Source organism: Nicotiana attenuata, unplaced genomic scaffold (genome assembly GCF_001879085.1).
Source record: "Nicotiana attenuata strain UT unplaced genomic scaffold, NIATTr2, whole genome shotgun sequence".
In the NCBI taxonomy this organism is placed as follows: Eukaryota; Viridiplantae; Streptophyta; class Magnoliopsida; order Solanales; family Solanaceae; genus Nicotiana; species Nicotiana attenuata.
This window is the reverse complement of record NW_017670916.1, coordinates 75,111-96,863: the sequence shown is the minus strand read 5'-3', so window position 1 is coordinate 96,863 and position 21,753 is coordinate 75,111. Positions and strand designations below refer to the sequence as shown.

General features: G+C 38.8%; 1 protein-coding gene and 1 pseudogene across 1 annotated transcript in view; both read right to left on the bottom strand.

Annotated features, from left to right (window-relative positions):
• LOC109244461 (proteasome subunit beta type-1-like) overlaps positions 1 to 2,960 on the bottom strand; it is a 6,239-nt gene extending 3,279 nt beyond the window's left edge. Inside the window, exons 1-2 of the mRNA XM_019411558.1 lie at positions 2,808 to 2,960; positions 2,597 to 2,704 (exon numbers count right to left, since the gene is read on the bottom strand). Of these exons, the coding sequence (XP_019267103.1) occupies positions 2,597 to 2,704; positions 2,808 to 2,854 (155 nt within the window). The 5' untranslated portion in view covers positions 2,855 to 2,960. The remainder of the gene's footprint in view (positions 1 to 2,596; positions 2,705 to 2,807) is intronic.
• Positions 2,961 to 6,653: 3,693 nt separating this feature from the next.
• Positions 6,654 to 10,039, bottom strand: LOC109244456 (annotated as a pseudogene).
• Positions 10,040 to 21,753: the final 11,714 nt, after the last annotated feature.

Sequence of the window (21,753 nt, the reverse complement as noted above, 5' to 3'; positions counted from 1 at the left end):
CCCCCCCCCCCCCTCCCCAACCAAAACAATCTTTAGCGTAGTAAAATTGTGAAGTTTGTATTCTAGTTACTAAGTTAGTTAAAAAATTCCCATTTGATTCTTGTCCAGTTGAGTTCATTACAAATAGTACCAGAGCATGATCATGGAACCTTTAGAAGTTTGACAGTCATGGCTGAAGAAACTCTATATGCAGAGTTTGCAAATAGAATAGACAATCAAATTTAGTCTTCTAGAGCTCAGCTGAGGGGAGGGGGTGAATTTTGACAAATTAAGCGGAAAACTGGAGGAGCAAAATGTGATGATAGGAAAAATCCCCAGCAATTATACTTCAAAGTGAATACCCAGATCTTAGTGACGAATTGACGCTACTTGAGATAGCAACAATTGATGGAGAGAAGCTTCAAACTTTCAATTAACCAAGATAAATGGGTCCAGAAACAGTGGAGGAGACAGCGAAGGGATGGGGCAAGGTAAGAGATTGCAACCAGATTTGGAAATCAATACAAGGAATACTAGGTTGGATAACATTAGGAATGAAGATATTCGGGAGTGGGTGGGCGTGGCTCCGGTGGACGACAAGATGCGGGAAGCGAGGCTTAGATGGTTCGGGTACGTGCGGAGAAGAAGCCTAGATGTCCCGGTTAGAAGGTGTGAGCGGTTGGCTTTGGCAGGTACGAGAAGAGGAAGAGGGCGGCCTAAGAATTATTGGGGCGAGGTGATCAAGCAGGACATGGCGTGGCTCCAGATTTCCGAGGACATGGCTCATGATAGGAAGGTGTGAAGGTCGAGCATTAGGGTTGTAGGTTAGGGGGTAGTCGAGCATTTTTCATCTTTGTACCGGCTACTCTAATAGTGTATTGTCTAGGACTGCTAGATTTTTATGTTTTGTTTCACACTTTTGCATAGTATGTGTTATTACCCTTCCAATTATTTGCTGTCTCTCACGATACTAATATTATTTTTCCGGTTTTTTTTGTTATTACGCATCTTTTGTCTCTGAGCCGAGGGTCTCCCGGAAACAGCCTCTCTACCCCTCCCGGGTAGGGATAAAGTCTGCGTACACTCTACCCTCCCCAGACCCCACTAGTGGGATTCTACTGGGTTGTTGTTGTTGTTGTTGAATATACATCTTTTGGGTAGCACCACCCCAAGAGATTGCAGCTATATTTGGAAATCAAGAGAACAAATATACATCTTTTGGTAATCACTCCATTGTCTTATTCTTTGGCTGATTCTTCAACCCTTTCCATTGCTCCAACAAAGAGTTTGAGTTTGATTTCTGAAAGAGGTTTGACCAAGATACGTAGAACTGAAGAAGTTTTAAGCCATGAAGGCAATAATAGGGCTCAAAATGTTGAAACTTTCAGTAGAGGGTATCATTCAAATATTCTGGAGAACGTGATTATTATAAATAATGAACATTTTAATGAGGGACCAGAGAAGCATAGGCTGAAATCTGATGCCAGGAAGACATGGAAAAAAAAAACTTTTCCGCTACTTCCAGAGGTGCATATTGTCATCCATTATCCTAATCAAGTTATTGCTCAGGTCGTGTTTGTGAGCCATGTTAAGGCATTATTGTTAATTTGTCAATCAAGAAGCTCCTATACAAGTCCTGTGATGTGATGGTTTCTCTGTTTGTGATTCATTTTCCTTTTATTTATGTCATCATATTCTACTCATCATAAAACAAGCATGTTGTTTTACAATGAAAAAGGTCCGCCAAGTAAAAGCGGAAAGACCATTTCGACATGTAGTTTTTACAAATATAAGTTACTGGATTGTGGTTGTATCCTCTGTGTCACACCAGGCATTTTAAGACACATAAAATTTCTGTAGTAGATTACCAAATTACTGATTGCAAAAATGTGTGGAAGAAATCAAATTCCTTTGTGATGTCTGAAGAGATATCTACTGTCAAGAGCATTGATTTTCACATGGCCCAACCGAGCCCTACTTCTTCTTAGAACTAACATTAGTGACATCATTATGTTGGACGCTTGTAGTACAGAGCTTGCATTCAAGAATTTCATTGGTTGGAACATTTGGTTTCGTTCAGTGTTATTTCAGACATTTGCGGTAAATCTATATGCTTCACACAACCGTCTGAGTAGTTGTGACATAGTCCCTCCGTTTCAAAAAGAATGAACCTATTATTATTTGGGGAGTCAAACAAGGTTTTCTTTTACCATATTTTTTTGCAAATAATTTTTAAATATATTGAATTGTTAACTATCGTGACTTATATTTTTTATCTACTTTCTTAATATGTAAATTTTATTATAAAAACTAAAAGAATCTATATCCAAATTCACGCTAAAAATTAGTCAATTTGACCCTGGTACTCCGAAAAGGTTCAATGAAATTGAAACAATAGGGAGTATTTGACTTCTTCTGAGCTGAGGAGTCCTTTTGGGAACTTTCATTTTTTTTTGAGAAGGATCCTTTTGGGAACTTTCATTTGATTCTAGTTCATTTGAGTTCATTACATTCTCATAAGGCTTTATATAAAATTCTGCTTAAAATTTGTGTTAATAAGTATGATTATCCTACTCCATAACAATTACAAAGTAATTTAGAGGACAAAGGGACATACAATTTAATGATTTTGGAGTAATCGCGAGTTAGGATGTTGTAGCCAGTGGACATCCTAGTATCAGCAGCAATTACACAGTAATCTGCACCTGCAACCGCAACACACGTTCTGCAACAGTGTACGGATCAGATACATTAACATCCAGATCAACATCAATATAATAAGAAAAGGACGCAAAAAAAAAAAATGGTAATAATATATAATTAAGTACCCTCCATTGTTGTCATAAGGAGACCAGTTAGCTTGCTGCTTCGTCATAGCGAGAGAGAGAGAGAGAGAGTAAAAAACTAGGGTTGAAGAAGAAGATTGAAACTGAAATTGAAGAAAGAGGAGAAAATTGATGAGGATGCCTCCTTCAGCAAGACAACTCTCTCAGTGGGTGTTGATTTCCTGTAGGCCTTCTAATGGGCTCTTGGTTGAGGCCCAATTGTTTCCTGTCCTTGTCTAAAAAGGCCTACAACTCGGGGCATTTGCACAAATGGCCTTTTTGAGGTCAATATTAAAATTATGTCCCAGTAGCTCAATGGGTTACATTTATCAGGAAAAAGAAGAAAAATCATGTAACTTTCCACCATATTGAGCTAAGTGCCACACTTTACATTAGATATCTTAGCTATAATAAGAGAAGAGGAAAATAAAATCGATTATTCTTCTTGCTTTTATTCTTGCTATGCTGAATGAAATCCATTCTTATTACAAGTTTTTAAGTGTGACCAACTACGATAGAAATAATAAAGGAAAAAAAACTTTTAGATGTAAAATTTAGTATACTAAGCTATTAAGGACAAAATTTAAAGAGTGGCATAGGGGTGGGCATATATCAGGTAAAACCGATAACCCGAACCGTTAATTATTTATTGGGTTATCGGTATTGGGTTACTGGGTTAACGGTTCGGTAATGGGTTAAATTTTTTTTTTCTATTGGGTTATCGGTTCGGGTTCGGTTTGGCAATTCCGTTATTGGGTAAAACCGATAACCCAATAAGGATTAACTAATTTACTAGTTTACCCTTAAGTATATGCATACTAGGGTTTCATAATTCATACTTCATAGTTCACGCTTTGATTTCCCTATTCTTTCTCAGTTTCTGCGCCTCACGCCCTCACCAGTTAGCCCGTCAAGACTCAGGCCGATGTCAGTCGCATCACGCCCTCACCAGTCAGCCCGTCAAGACTCTGGCCGGCGTCAGTCGCATTTCTCAGCTTCTTTCTTTCACTCTTCAGTCACATCTTCACTTTTATTTTTCAGATCCATCAGATTCTTCAGTCGCATCTTCTTCACTCTTCAGTCGAATTTCTCAGCCGCATTCTTCAGCTTCATCTTGATTCTTCGTGTAAGTTTTTAGTTGCTTCATCTTCATCTTTTTCTTAGTTTGTTTCAAAGCATTCTGGCTCTGAATTTTCTTAGTTTGTTTGAAAGCTGAAGTGAGATTTGTCGTGTGCTTTAATTGTTGAGCTGTTACAAAGTTGTCTTGTGTCAGTTATTATAAATTTGTATTTCATAACTAATAAACTTTTTAATCTATATACATAATTCAGTACTAGAGTAAAAAAGTAGATATCAATGTACAAAGAGTTACTGCTAGTCGTTTGAACAAAGAAGATCTTAAGAACACTGATGTTATTTTACTGGCCAACTACTTGAATTAGAGATTATTGATATCATTTTAAGATTTTGGTTAGTGTTTATTTTATTGGATGTTGCAGTAAATTTAAATTCTTGTGAAATAGAACAGCTCTGAAAAGAGTTTTAGCAAAACAGTTTTAGCAAAACAGTTCTTAAAATCTTATAAAACTGTTTTAGCAAAACAGTTTTATACCAAAACTGTTTTATACATTGCGAAACTGTTTTAGTTGTTTTATCTTATCGGTAAACCGATAACCGAACCGATAATGATGGATAACCGATTAACCGATAACCGATAATCAATATCTTATCGGTTTGGTTATCGGGTTATGATATTTGTAAACCGATAACCGATAGGCAAAACCGATAATATTCATAACCGAACCGAACCGACCGATGCCCATCCCTAGAGTGGCATAAGAAAAGGTCATATAGTGCAAATAAATTTAACACGCCATATTCAAGGGGAGGTGCCATGGTGCATGCTATTCGCCGATGACATAGTTCTGATTGATGAATCACGAGCCGGTGTTAACGAGAGGCTGGAGGTTTGGAGAGAGACTCTTGAGTCTAAGGGTTTCAAGTTGAGCAGGACGAAGACGGAATACCTGGAGTGTAAGTTCAGTGCTGAGCCGAGGGAAGTGGGCGTGGATGTGAGGCTTGAATCACAGGTCATCTCAAGTAGAGGCAGCTTCAAGTACCTTGGTTTGGTTATCCAGGTGGCGGGGAGATCGACGAGAATGTCACACACCGTATTGGAGTTTGGATGGATGAAGTGGAGGTTAGCGTCTAGAGTCCTGTGTGACAAGAGAGTGCCACTGATACTCGAAGGTAAGTTCTATACAGCGGTGGTTAGACCAGCCATGATGTATGGGGCTGAGTGTTGGCCTGTTAAGAACTCACATATCCAGAAGATGAAAGTAGCATAAATAAGAATGTTGAGGTGGATGTGCGGGCACACTATGCTGGATAAGATTAGGAATGATGATATTCGGGAGAAGGTGCACGTGGCTCCCATCGATGAAAGATGCGGAAAGCGAGGTTCAAATGGTTCAGGCATGTTCAGAGGAGAAGCCCAGATGCTCCGGTACGAAGGTGTGAGCGGATGGTTGTGGAGGGCACGAGAAGAGGTAGAGGGCGGCCTAAGAAGTATTGGGGAGAGGTGATTAGGCAAGATATGGCGAGGCTTCAGATTTCCGAGGACATGATACTTGATAGGGAGATGTGGAGGTCGAGTATTAGGGTTGTAGGTTAGGAGGTAGTTAAGTCTTACCATACTTCGTATCATTGTGGGACTAGTCTGGTAGGGTTTTTGTCTAAGATAGCTAGTGACAATGTTATTGTTTACTATTTCGCCTCCCAGTATAGGACCTATTTACTAGCTATCGCTTTTGCTTTGCATCTTTCTTCTGGATTTCATGTTGTTCCTATTTTTCCTATGATTTCTGTGGTGATACTAATATTGTCTCCTTTTGTCCTTTTGTTTTCTTGAGCCGAGGGTCTTTCGGAAACATCCTTTTTACTCCTTTGGGGTAGGGGTAAGGTTTGCGTATACACTACCCTTCCCAGACTCCATTAATAGAATTTTACTGGGTTGTTGTTGTTGTTACTCGTACTACTAGGAAATATCTACTAGCACCTCTTTTTTAAATCCAAATAGGCATTAGAATACATAAGCCAAAAACCATGAGTATGAACTCCTATCTATGCATAAATCCTATTTTGAATACTAAATACTACTTATGACACAGAATTCCAATATATGGAGGATTATAAGTAATGTCAACTCTTTTCTTGTTCAAACAGAAAGTGTTGTTTGGTTGGAAAGATGTTATCCCAAGACTAATTATTTTGGGATTAGTTATTCCATCTTTTTATATGGATAAAAAAATAGTATAATCCCGGGATAACTAATCCCGGGATTAATTATACTGCACTTTTCTACCAACCAAACATGGGATAAACACTTATTAAATTTAATCCCGAGATTAATTATTCCTTATCCCTCGTACCAAACGAGCCCAAAGAATGTCACATGTAAACGGACTAAACTAGCTGCATGATGCCATACTTCTAATTTATAAATTACAAGTTTGAAATGCATAAAGAACTAAGATGACATGCTGATTGAGTCCAAGAGAAAAAGAGTACTATTTTAAGTATGTGAAGAAACACAAAGCTATATATTTCATGGAGGTTTGGTTGTGTAGTCCAATAGAAATTTTATTTTTATCATATAATTCTATCCACAAGAGATCAATAAATAATAACATAGGAAATCTACAAATAAATAAAACACAGAAAAACCTTGTAGAATCATTATTTTTTCAGTTAATTAGATTCATTCATTAATCAATACTAGTATTCTTAAAGGAATACACTTTGTTTTTCCCAAAATTATGACCTATATAACAGGATACATTAGTGCACTTGATGTTTACATAAATGATACATAGACCGTAATTTGTATATAATAAGACACTAACAATTTTATTAGATAGGCTCCTTTATATAGACCAAATTAAAAAGATAAAGGGTGTCATATTCTTTTTTTTAATAGGCTTTTTTCCTCTATAGTTTTAACTCTTCCCATTTGGTAATCCTTTTTCTTTAATCCCATTTTCGTCACTTTTCTTCTTCCCATCAACAGACTTGGCCTCTTCCTCCTCTTTTCTCTTTGTATTTAGAAAATTAATTAACCCTTTAAGGGAATCCTCAACTTCATCTTCCTTCAACAACTGCTCTGCCACTTCTGCAGGCGTCACCATTTCAATGTCAATTAATTCCTCAATTTCTTTGAAAAGTTTGTACTCTTTAATCCCAAGGTAATTAGAAGCAAGAAGCTTAAAACCACAAGGTGTGCAATATGCCATATGAATATGTACGTCCATTCTACCAGGCCGTAATAGTGCAGAGTCGAGTTTTTCTATGTGATTTGTTGTAAAAATTATGATTCTTTCGTCGCCGCAACTTGACCATATATAGTCCATCAATAAAATTCAGTAAACCAGACAATGTCACCTGCAATAAAAAAAAATATTACTAGTAAGGGAAAGTATTACAATACATTAATACCAAATCTAAATTTTCCCAATATTTGACTCATAAGATTGTTTATGTTCTTATTAAGGTGTTTGGTTTGTGAGCGATAAATAAAAGAGCAGCCTGGTACACTAAGCTCTCGCTATGCGTTACGTCCGGGGAAGGGTCTATTATACGCAGTGGCGGAGTCACATGCATCAAAGGGGTGTCAACCGACACCCCTTTGTCGGAAAATTGCACTGTTTAGCTCGGTAATTTTTTTTTAAAATATATATATATATATATATATATATATATACATATATATATATATATATATATATATATATATATATATATACACTATATAATGACACCCCTTGACTTCTTGGTGAATTTGTTTCTTTATATTTTGACTCCCCTTAATAAAAATCCTGGATCCGCCACTGATTATACGCAGCCTTATCCTGTATTTCTGCAAGAGGCTGTTTCACGGCTCGAACCCGTGACCTCCTGGTCAGATGACAACAACTTTACCAGTTACACAAAGGTTCCCCTTCTTGTGAGCGATAGATAATTATAAAAAAAAAAAAAAAAAAGAAGTCATTCCATATGGACAGAAGACCCACACCCCAAGTTCCCTAGCGTTTGGTTCACTATCCCGATCATGATTTTCCCACCCCAGAGGTAAAGGTACTTCCCGTTTGGACCGATTGTGAGCGATAAGGGATTCAAATTCAAACCCTGACACCATGGTTCGTAGCCACGTACTCTAATCCGATGAGCTACATGCCCCACCCCATCTCCACTGGATCTATTCCCGAGAATACAAATTGGAGAGTGTTTTGATTTAAAAGGAGATATTTAAACGCCAATATAAATTAGTCGGATTAGTAGATTTTGGATATCACATATAGTTAAATAAATAAAATTAAAAAAAAAAAAAAAAACAGTCAAGTAGGAGATAGAAAATAAAAGACTAACCTTGCTTTCTTGCTGATGAAAACCATGTGAATTAGCAACAACAGCTCGATTAGCCAAATTATCTTGCAAGTCAATTGTACAATCAATATCCTCTACCACCAAAATGGACTTATTAGCTGTGGCAACCAACAACTTCCTTAACTCTGAATTCCTCCTCAGGTCAGTCAACTCCAAATCATATATATCAAAGTTCAAATAATTAGCCATTGCAGCAATCAAACTTGATTTCCCAGTCCCTGGAGGACCAAACAACAAATACCCTCTTTTCCATGCTTTTCCTACTTTCCTATAATACTCTTTCCTCTTTACAAATCTCTCTAAATCCTTCAAAATCATGTCTTTTTGGTCTAATTCCATAGCAATTGTCTCAAAAGTTGAAGGATGATCAAGATTTACTGGCTTCCACATGTCATGTAAATTGTATATGTTGATTGTCTTGTTTTCATGTTTTTGTAATTTTGCTTCTTTTATTATGTAAGGCAAGTAAGAATTTAGGGCAAGGTCTTTGTTTTTCTTGTGAAATGTTAGCTCAAAAGACCTTACTTCTGATTTTAGAGTGGAATTCATGTCTCTTGGATTATGGAAGTGTTTAGCCTCTGTTTGCATGTAGAGCCAAATCCACTTGAAAATCTGTCCATTATAAATCTGTCACCTGTTACAATAAAACTTTAAGGTAAAAATCATCATTTTCACAAGATCTATTATGTCATCTCATTAAGAAAACTAACAACCAGAGACGGACCTATGCTATACAGAGAGGGGACATCAACATCCGTAAAGTTAAGCAAAAACTTCATGTATATATGTATATATCTTTAGAAAATAATAATGTATTAGTAGCGGGTACCCTATAAACAAAGCAGATTTTGGTTGAATCTAAAAGTGCACCCCAAACCTTCAATCCTGAGTCCGTCTCTACTAACAACCGAAGACTACCTCATAAATTAATGAGAACAAACACTCTTTCAAATCAGATAGTGTGTGTGTATATATATATATATATATATATATATATATATATATATATATAAGCATTTCATTAAATTAGAAATTACATTAGCGTATTTACCAAAGGCGGATCTAGAATTTCTAGTAATGGGTGCACTACTAAAAAAAGGGAAGGGGGAGAGGGGGGAATGTATTAAGCGGGAATTGATCCATATTCGTCTTGCTAAATAGCTCAACCTTCAATCAAGTGCACTATTTGACCTTAGAGCATGAGTATAGTTAATATTATACCAATTTTAAAAAATATATACATAAATATCTAATTTTATGTAAAGACCATAATCCCCCTATAAATCCCCCTTGGTATGTACACATAAAAACACATACTTTATGATGTTTCTTATGCTCATTTAACTTTAAACATTAGAAATCTTCCATACTACTTCTAGTTTAGGTCAAAATTTTTTTGTATGATAACAAATACTAAATGCAATTATCTATATATATATGTGTAAAACATCACCTCCTCATTACGTTCCATCGCAATGTTGAAATTCTTCTCCTTCTCAGGCTTACTGATTTTGTCTATGGGTGTTAGGGGACATCTTGTTGCCCAAATAGATTTCAGCAGCTTCATAAATTTCATTGTTGACTAAGCCATCAAACTCGTCAATTACCATTGTGAGCTCATTTGAGAATTTGGTGAATATATTTTTAAGTCCAAAAAAAATATATTCATGGAATTCTGGTGGGATATAATCATGGACTATTGTACGGACCAACATGGCTGTTGCAGCAACAGAGCCTACTGTCGATAAAACAGTTTTGGCCAAAGCCATTCTTGATTCTGCTGAAGATGACATTTTCTTTTTTGAATTATAAAGAGGGATCTTCTGCTAGTTGGTATTCAAGATTTTGGTATTGCAAATGACTATATGAGGAACATGATAAATTTATAGGAAAAGTATGTGAAGAAAAGACCAAAAATGGAGGGAGAAATTGGAAGAAGAAGCAGGAAAATTGGAGCAAGACTTACTATTGTAGTAGTTGGAATTGACTATGTAGACTTTGAACATATTTGAAACTTTCCATGTTACCATAAGAATTCCTTTAAAATTAAAGATGTCAGTGGTTACTGCTTACAGATATATCTTCTTAATACTTTAACTACAATATCTTCTGAGGACATATAGGTGCCTTGGAACAACAGTAAAGCTGTCATTACATTAGAGTAGACTGTTTACATTTTGGGTGCGACTTTTTTTCGGACCTTATGTGAACGTGAAATATCTTGTTTACCAGGCTATCCTTTTTAAATTTGCCAGGAACGAAGCTAACGTCGATTAAGGAAAAAATTATACTGAGTATATTGGTCATATATTAATTTTTATGCATATATATTAAATTTTAAATATTATTAGTAAAATTTCTGGCTTTTGCTACTATAGTCCGACATGTTTCTATTTGCCATTTCATAAAGATAATATAGGAAAAACTCAAAGTCAAGGTGAACATATAGGTGCTTGGAAAATAAGTATATGAAGCTTCCGGTTTGCAATAAATTACTTTTCAAATTTTGATAAACTAGTACTTAGTCAAACCCCACAGATTACTCAATAAAACACTGGCAAACTAGTAGTCTTTTTCTGTGACTTGACTCTAAATTTAATGTAAAAATTGCACGGAGTGTGTGATGACCCGATAGGTTATCTCATGTTTTAGAACTAAATTCTGAGTTTCGAAGCCTTAAATATCTTATTCTAGCCTTCCTCAATTTGCGTGCACGGTCCGGATATTTTTCTGGAAAGCTTATATGTTAAAAATTGATAAAAATAAGAACTTTTGCCTTAAAAGTTAAATTGAGTTGACTTCGGTCAACGTTTTGAGCAAACGGACCCGGATTCGTGTTTTGACGATCCCGGTGGATCCGAATCATAATTTGGGACCTGGGCGTATGCCCGGAATCGAATTCCGAGGTCCCTAGCTTAAGATATGAATTTTTGTTGAAAATTGAAAGTCTGAAAATTTAATGATTTTTAAGAATTGATTGATGTTTGGCTTTGTTGATACCAGGTCCGTATTTTGATTTCGGAGCCCGGTACAGGTCCATCATAATATTTATGACTAGCCTGTAAAATTTGGTGAGAAACGGAGTTGGTTTGACGTGATTCGGACGCCCGGTTGTGAAAATAGAAGTTTCAAAGTTTTCTTGAAAATTTCATTTGATTTGGTGCTCAATTCGTAGTTCTAGGTGTTATTTTGGTGATTTGATCGCACGAGCAAGTTCGTATGATATTTTTAGACTTGTGTGCACTTATAGTTTAGAGCCTCGAGGGCTCGGGTGGATTTCGGATAGGCTACGGAGTGGAATAAGGGTGAATATGTTTTATACGGTGGGATCGGGTTGCATACCGCAACAGGTGGAATAAGAGTGGATTGATATGGCGAAATAAGGGTGAACTGTGATACTGATATTGATATATGGTGGGATCGGGTTGTGCGCGGCAACATATTTATATACATTATCTATGTTGTTGATGCTATTACGGTGGAATAAGGGAGGATTATGTGGTGTCTGCTGGGATCGGGTTGCGCCCTAAAACAACCTATATGTTTTTCATTTCTTGAGCTGCGTTGGTTTTCGGTATTTTTTTTGAACTGTTAAAGATTAATATTTTTGGGCGACACTGGTTTATTCTTGAGACTGTGGTTATTATTTTCAGTTGGCTGTTTAATTCTGTTAAGTATTCTCATTTTTTGTTATTATTATATACTGCGTACAAGTTATGGTGTAGGTGACCCGCCTTAGCCTCGTCACTAATTCATCGAGGTTAAGCTCGACACTTACCGGCACATAGTGCCGGTTGTACTAATTCTATACTCTACAGATTGTGCAGATTTTAGAGTCGGTCCCAGCGGCAGCTATTAGCGTGCTCGGATTGGATAGTTGTGGAGACTTGAGGTACGGCTGCTCAACGCCCGCAGCTCCTGGAGTTCCCTTCATCTATTTATTTAGCTGCGTATTTTCATTCAGACAACTTTGTCTTATTGCAGACCTTTGTATGTACTATTCTAGTAGCTCGTGCACTTGTGATACCAGGTTCAGGAATTTGTTATAAATGTTTCTGGTTTAGCTTCCGCATTTACCCTTTAGATTATTTTAGTTATTTCAATTCTTACTAAATTTTATCATTTCAACTGTTAAAAGAAATAAATTGTTCTAACGTTTGATTGCCTAGAAAGTGAAATGTTATGCACCATCACGGTCCCGAGGGTGGGACATCCGGATCGTGACAGGGCATCCTCCCCATTTAACATGGACTCTTTTTTTAAACTTTTACCCACTATTTAAACAACTTTAGGTCTTTTTATCCTCCTCCTCCTCCTCCTNCCCTCAAATTGTGAAGCATGCGGGCCACCAGTTCAGAGGATTCTTCTCCTCCTCCTCCTCCTCCTCCTCCTCCTCCTTCTCCTTCTTCTTCTTCTTCTTCTTCTTTTCTTCTTCTTCTTTGGGTAATAATGATTTTATATGATGTTTGTGAATATATTTTAAGGCCGTTTATTATGTTTTACAATGGTGAGCTGTTGTGGCGCTTTATTTTTTTACTATTGCTTAGGGTTTCTTCTTTTTCTTTTTCTTAATTGCAAAATGAGTTCGTTAGATTTATTGTTGTTCTGACAAATTAATGATTGTGGTTTGTTCTTGATGATATTTGGAGGTTATATTTCAAATTTGAGCTTATCTGGAGTAGATTTAGGTATTAAATCGTATATTGGATTGTTAAATTCGAAGAACAAATTTCTGTTTCTAGGCAATTTGCACTTCAGGCCTATTTGGCCTTAAGTGAATAAAAACGTTAGTTGCACTTCAGACCTTTTGGCCTTAAGTGTATCTGAAGTGTAATTTTTCACTTTAGACTTATTGGCCTTAAGTGTAGGAAAATGTTTATTGTACTTCAGACCTTTTAGCCTTAAGTGCATCATAAGTGCAATTTTTCACTTCAGACTTATTGGCCTTAAGTGCGTGAAACCATTGGCCTTCAGACCTTTTGGCCGTAAGTGCACAAGAAGTGCAATTTTTCACTTCAGACTTATTGGCCGTAAGTGTAGGAAAGCGTTTGTTGCACTTCAGACCTTTAGGTCTTAAGTGCATATGAAGTGCAATTTTTCACTTCAGACTTATTGGCCTTAAGTGCATGAAACCATTGGTTGCACTCCTGGCCTATTTGGCCTTAAGTGCATCTAAAATTTTTTTTACTTCAGACTAATTTTTTTTTTAATTTTAGACCCGATAAGTCTGAAGTTGATCTTAAAGCGGGTAGGCTTGCAATTGTTTTTACAAAGTGAGTATAAGTTCAATTGTGACTCAAAAATCGAGTATAGATGCAAAATTCCTAAATTTAATTGGGTCTATGTGACATGTAAATAGGGCTTTTTAAAGGGGGAAGTGCACGGTTAGCCACTAATAACACATGTATTTACTTTTAAGCCACTGTTTAAAATGTCTTTAGTCTTTAGCCACTGCTTTAATAAACTTTAACTGCCCGGACGAAAATACCCTTCTGCTCATGTCCTTAACTTTTGAACTTAACTTCAGGACTACATGTCCTTAACTTTTGAACTTGTAACTCTAAGTTCAGGACTTCAGGACTACATGCCCTTAACTTTTGAACTTGGAACTCTAAGTTCAGGACTTCAGGACTACATGTGCTTAACTTTTGATCTTAACTTCAGGACTTCAGAACTACATGTCCTTAACTTTTGAACTTAACTTCAGGACTTCAGAACTACATGTCCTTTACTTTTGAACTTAACTTCAGGACTTCAGGACTACATGTCCTTAACTTTTGAACTTGTAAACTGTAAGTTCAGGATCAAGTGTCCTTAACTTTTGAGCTTGTTAGTCTAAGTTCAGGACCTATTACCCTTAACTTTTGGGCTTCTTAGCCTAAGTTCAGGACCTACTGTCCTTAACTTTTGAGCTTGTTAGTCTACGTTCAGGACTTCAGGACGTATTGTCCTTAACTTTTGAACTTGTAACTGTAAGATCAGGACATATTGTCCTTAACTTTTGGCTTCTTAGCCTAAGTATGATACCATGTTGTCACGACCCAAAATCCACTAAGGGTCGTGATGGAACCGGACACCACTGTCAGGCAAGCCAACACCAAGAAGTTAATTAAATTCCCATTTTAGTATTTGTTGAAATTATTCCTTTTATACATTAAACAATAAATAATGAAATTCATTGAAATAAGATGATATCTTTAACAAAATTAATATTTAATAATCCCATAATCATTCCAGAACCCGGTATCACAAGTGCATGAGCTATTTTTAGGAAATCAAATGAAGTGCAATAACTGTCCAGAATACAAATTGGGCAGAAGGTAAATACTATACGCTGAAAGAGACTATGCCGGCTGCGGATCGCCTCGAGAGATGCAGCTCACCTAAGTCTTCGTATCATCCCTGCTGCTACGCCCATTAGGCCGCTAGGGGTACATGTGCCTGTGCAACAAAAATGCACAGCAAGTGTAGCATGAATACAAAAATAACATGTACTCAGTAAGTATCCCGTCTAATCTCGAAGATGTAGAGACGAGAGGTCGACTTCGACACGTACTAGTGGTCCAATAATAATACACCAATAATATAGTAAATCGAGGGTCTTTATAAAAAATGATTGTAACTTAATAGCATGAAGCAAGTAAACAATTCTCTTATTCATAGGGAAATTTCCAAATTAGTTTTCATCATTTATACATTTATTCTCAATCCGGGGAAGCAATATCCTCATTTATAAATATCAAGGCAAGCAATACAAGCATGCGCAAATCATACCGAGGACGTACGGCCCGATCCAATAATATTTAAACTGTGCACTGCCAGAGGGTCGAATGGCGCGAACCATAGATGCATCTATTACCCCGCTCGCGAATCATACAAGCGACGCGGTCAAACATGAATAAACAATCACCCCGCTCGCGCATCATACATGTGATGCAAGTACACATAGAAACACACATTCAAACAGTCAATCAAAACATCACTAGGGAGATAATTTCAAGGAAGTATCAATTTTTCTTTTACAAGTCAAGAAAACGAAGTTTAACTCTTTTAGAAAATCATTTACCACTTCGATGCAATTAAAGCAATTTAAACTGTCAATAAGGTTACAATTATTACAAGTAAAGTGTCATGACCCGGATTTCCCACCCTCGAGAGTCGTGATGGCGCCTACTAATGAGAGCTAGGCAAGCCAAATTTAATTACTTTTTCATTAATAACATAATTCCTTTTAACAATTATTGGCAATAATACAAAGCAATGAAATTAAATAATAAGCGGAAGTCTCAATATTATAGAAAACTGAAAAAATATGCGGAAAAAAACAATCTCAACAAAAGCCTCTACCCAAGACTGGTGTCACAGTTTCACAGACGGTCTAAGGATACTACACACAAAGGTCTGAAAGAATTAAACTCGACACTGTCTCCAGAAATACATGAGAAACAGGAATATAGATGAAAGGAGACGCCAGGGCCTGCGAACGCCTGCAAGGCTACCTCGGGTCTCGCTGGGCTGAAAGCCTGCTCCCACTCTACTGCTGCTGCTGTCCGAAGCCTGGATCTGTGCAAAATAGCATAGAGTGTAGTATCAGCACAACCGACCCTATGTGCTGGTAAGTGTCTAGCCTAACCCCGGCGAAGTAGTGACGAAGCTAGGACCAGACCAACAAATAAACTTGTGCAGATATATGTACAAGTACAACGGAGACGTAGCAAGAAAATAACAATTTAAGCTGGGGAAGGGAGCATGCTTCAGGGGCAATAGTTAGAAATAAAATTTCAGGAATAATAAAGCGTACATCTACAATTTAACTTCTAGCAGTAAATGAAGAGATAAGGCAACTTTCATATTCAACTCATCTTGTTGCAGGCGTGCAACCCGATCCCATTTCTCAATATCTCGTGGTAGGCGTACCACCCGCTCCCATTTCAATATCACTCGTGGTAGGCGTACCACCCGCTCCCATTTCAATATCACTTGTGGTAGGCGTACCACCCGCCCCATTTCAATATCACTTGTGGTAGGCGTACCAACCGCTCCCATTTCAATATCACTTGTGGTAGCCGTACCACCGGCTCCCATTTCAATATCACTTGTGGTAGGCGTACCACCCGCTCCCATTTCAATATCACTTGTGGTAGGCGTACCACCCGCTCCCATTTCAATATCCACTTGTGGAGGACGACCACCCGCTCCAATTTCAATATCACTCTTAGGCGTACCACCCGCTCCCATTTTAATAAATCAACAGTTCCTCCAAAAGAAAATTTACTCTAACAAACGCAACCATTAATACGAGTTCATAAGACAACAAGTACACAAAATTATGATTCACTAAGGAAAACAAATAATGACAAATAGCAATTAATTATGGATTATAAGGGGCAATCAGGCAATTTAGTAATAATATGTTGAATGTCACGTAGCAATTAAGTCACATAATCATGAAGCAATTAAGGCATAAATTCAATACATAACGTTGCGCAAGGACACCTTGGTTCAATAATAACAAGTGACACGATAAAGGGAAATGTCAACATAAAGAATCACAGAAATAATGGAATAAGACAAGTAATGCACTTAAAATAATACCAACAAGAAATCATAGCAAACTGCAATAAGTGCACGACATCACCCTTCGTGCTTTTACTCTCATCCTCACCAAGCAATGATAAAAAATGTGCACGGCATCACCCTTCGTACTTTAACACTCTTCCTCACCCAATCAACAATAACAAACAAGGGCAAGGGAATAAATAAACAATAATGAAAATCCCGAAAAGGGAACACAAACAAACAATTAAAACCCGACAAGGGTACAACATCAATAATCTCAACGTCCCGGCAAGGGAAAATATCAATGACTCTTTCTCTTTCTTTCACTTTCATCTCATAGTTCACATTATCACTCGAGCCAATGCTCCAAAGATTTACTTATCTCATATACCTTCACAATTTGTATTTCAACTCGAGCCAATGCTCCACGAAGTTCAAAGATTACAATTTCTTTCACAAGATCTTTACAACATATAGAAGTCATCAATTAAACATGGAAGATATAACAAAATCCCAACTATTCGCAAAATAAGAACTCACGGTCATGCTAGACACCAATGTATAGATACTCGTCACCATGCCTATACATCGTACCCGACAATTAACAAGTAGCAAATAAGACTCAACCCCTATTCCCTCAAGCTAGGGTTAAACCAAACACTTACCTCGATGCTTTGAACTCAACTCAAGCCTCAACTATATCTTTACCCCGTGATTCCACCTCCAATCCGCTCTAATCTAGTCACAAGTCACTTAATTACTTTAATAAACACTAAATGAATCAATTTGAATGCATAAAAATGAATTTTCCAAAGTTTTTCCCAAAAATTCCAAAATCGCCCCGGGCCCACGTGATCAAAACCCGAAGTTCGAACCAAAACCCAGTTACCCATTCCCCCACAAAACTCAAATATGTAATTTGTTTTGAAATCGGACCTCAAATTGAGGTCCAAATCCCCAATTTTTGAAAAACCTAGGTTCTACCCAAAACCCCCAATTTCACCCATGAAAATCATTGATTTTAAGTGGAAAACATGTTAAATGATGTTAATGATTGAAAGAAATGAGTAGAAATTAACTTACAATTGATTTGGCGAAGAAAGATTTCTTGGAAAATCGCCTATGGGTGTTTGAGTTTGAGAAAATGTGAAAAATGATGTTCAAAATCGGTTAAGTATAAAATATGCTGGGCTGCAGATATGGGATTTGCGAAACAGGGTTCGCAATTTCGAACCCTGCAGGTATGGGAAATGCGAGAAACATGTTCGCATTTGCGAACTCAGGCCAGATGGGAAGATATCGCATTTGCGAGAAAAGGTCTCGCATTTGCGAAGGCTGGACCTCCGCATTTGCGAAGGAAAAGGCCGCATTTGCGATCAAGCTGCCCATGGCCCATCTTCGCATTTGCGATGAGCAGCTCGCAATTGCGAGTTCGCACTTGCGATGCTGGCTTCGCAAATGCGAAGCCTGCAGATCAGAGATACCAGATTTTTCCAAAGTCTAGAAATGCAACCCGTGGCCTATCCAAAACTCACCCGAGCCCTCAGGGCTCCAAACCAAACATACACACAACCTCAAAAACATCCTACGGAATTATCCGTGCGATCAAATCGCCAAAATAATATCATATACATCGAATTAAGCCTCAAAATTCATAATTTCTTCCAATTTTTTTCATAAAACATAACATTTTCCATTTTAAGTCCAAAACACGTCAAACGACGTCCGTTTTCAACCAAACTTCACAGAAAGCGCTTAAACCATATATAAGACTTGTACCGGGCGCCGGAACCAAAATACGGGCCCGATACCACAGTCTTTTAATCAAATTTCATTTCCAATTTCCTTAATTATTTCCAGAAAGCAATTTTACACAAAACTTCATTCCTCGGGCTTGGGACCTCGGAATTCGATTTCGGGCATACGCCCAAGTCCCATATTTTCCTACGGACCCTCCGGGACGTCGAATCACAGGTCCGGGTCTGTTTACCCAAAATGTTGACCAAAGTCAAATTTATTCAATTTAATATCAAAATTTAGCATTTTTCTCACAGAATTCATATTTAAGCTTTCCGGCTACGTGCCCGGACTGCGCACGCAAATCGAGGTAACCCCAAATGAGGTTTTCAAGGCCTCAGAAGCACAGAATGAGTAAGGAAACAAGTGATGACCCCTTTGGGTCGTCACATTCTCCACCTCTAAAATAACCGTTCGTCCTCGAACGGACAAAAGAAAGAAGTACCTGAGTCGGGGAAAAGATGAGGATAACGACTCCACATATCAGACTCGGACTTCCAGGTCGATGCCTCAGGAGGCTGACCTCTCCACTGAACACAAAAAGAAGGGAAACTCTTGGTTCTCAACTGACGAACCTGCCGGTCTAGAGTAGCTACCGGCTCCTCCTCATAAAACAAGTCCTTGTCCAACTGGACAGTGCTGAAGTCTAACACGTGGGCTGGATCGCCGTGATACCTCCAAAGCATGGATACATGAAAAACTGGATGCACGGCTGATAAGCTAAGCGGCAATGCAAGTCTATAAGCCACCTCTCCCACTCGATCAAGAATCTCAAACGGACCAATGAACCTAGGGCTAAGCTTGCCCTTCTTCCCAAATCTCATCACGCCTTTCATAGGCGACACTCGGAGAAATACCCGCTCACCAACCATAAATGCCATATCTCGAACCTTGCGGTCTGCATAGCTCTTTTGCCTAGACTGAGCTGAACAAAGCCTATCCTGAATGATCTTGACCTTGTCCAAGGCCTCCTGAACCAAGTCTGTACCCAACAACCAAGCCTCTCCCGGCCCAAACCATCCAACCGGAGACCGACACTGCCCACCATATAAAGCCTCATAAGGAGCCATCTGGATGCTCGATTGGTAGCTGTTGTTGTAGGCGAACTCTACTACAGGCAAGAATTGATCCCATGAACCTCCAAAGTCAATAACACAAGCTCGGAGCATATCCTCCAAAATTTGAATAGTCCGCTCGGACTGCCCGTCCGTCTGGGGATGAAATGCTATGCTCAACTCAGCCCGAGTGCCCAACTCTCGCTGAACTGCTCTCCAGAAGCACGAGGTAAACTGCGTACCCCGGTCCGAAATGATAGATGCCGGCACACCATGAAGGCGACCAATCTCCCGGATATAAATCTCAGCTAATCTCTCAGAAGAATAGGAGACTGCCATAGGAATGAAATGTGCTGACTTGGTCAGCCTATCAACAATAACCCATATCGCATCGAACTTCTTCCTAGTCAGCGAAAGTCCAGTAACAAAATCCATAGTAATCCGCTCCCACTTCCACTCGGGAAGCTCAATTCTCTGGAATACACCACCAGGCCTCTGATGCTCATACTTAACCTGCTAACAATTCAAACAACGAGCCACATATGCTACGAAATCTTTCTTCATTCTACGCCACCAATAATGCTGCTGCAAATCCTGATACATCTCCGCGGAGCCCGGATGAATAGAGTGCCTGGAACTATGGGCCTCCTCTAAAATCAACTCTCGAAGCCCATCCACATTGGGCACACAAACTCGCCCCTGCAATCTCAAAACTCCACCCGCATCTAAGGTAACCTGCTTGGCACCTCCTCGCTGCATCGTGTCTCTAAGGACACACAAATGAGGATCATCAAACTGCCGATCACGGATACACTCCAATAACGAAGAACTAGCGACCGTGCAAGCTAACACACGACTGGGCTCAGAAACATCCAGTCTCACGAACTGATTGGCTAAAGCCTGAACATCCAAAGTAAACGGCCTCTGACTGACCGGAATATAAGCAAGGCTGCCCATACTGGCCGACTTCCTACTCATAGCATCGGCCACCACATTGGCCTTCCCCGGATGATATAAAATGGTGACATCATAATCCTTCAGCAACTCCAACCACCTTCTCTGCCTGAAATTCAACTCCTTTTGCTTGAACAAGTACTGAAGACTCTTGTGATCAGTGAACACCTCACACGTCACACCATACAAATAATGCCTCCAAATCTTCAATGCGTGAACTATGGCTGCCAACTCCAAATCATGTACTGTATAGTTCTTCTCATGAATCTTCAACTGCCACGAAGCATAGGCAATGACCTTGCCATCCTGCATCAACACTGCACCAAGCCCAATACGAGAAGCATCACAATAAACTGTATAAGGCCCTGATCCTGTGGGCAAAACCAACACCGGTGCCGTAGTCAGAGCTGTCTTGAGCTTCTAAAAGCTTGCCTCACACTCATCCGACCATCTGAACTGGGCACCCTTTTGGGTCAATCTGGTCATCGGGGCTACAATAGATGAAAATCCCTCCACGAACAGTCGATAGTATCCTGCCAACCCCAAAAAAATACTCCGAATCTCTGTAGCTGATGCTGGTATAGGCCGGTTCTTGACTGCCTCTATCTTCTTTGGGTCCACCTGAATACCCTCTGCTGATACAACATGGCCCAGAAATGCAACTGAACCCAACCAGAATTCACACTTCGAGAACTTAGCGTATAACTGACTATCCCTCAGAATCTGAAGAACCACTCTAAGGTGCTGCTCGTGCTCCTCCTGGCTGCGGGAGTATATAAATATATCATCAATGAACACTATCACGAATGAATCCAAATAAGGCCTGAACACTCGGTTGATCAAGTCCATGAAAGCTGCTGGGGCATTTGTCAACCCAAATGACATAACCAAGAACTCATAATGCCCATACCGAGTGCGGAAAGCTGTCTTAGGGACATCGGATGCCCTAATCCTCAACTGATGGTAACTAGATCGCAAGTCAATCTTGGAAAATACCCTGGCCCCCTGAAGCTGGTCGAACAAATCATCAATCCTCGGCAGTGGATACTTATTCTTGACCGTTTCCTTGTTCAATTGCCGATAATCAATACACATCCTCATTGACCCATCCTTCTTCTTGACAAATAAGACCGGCGCACCCC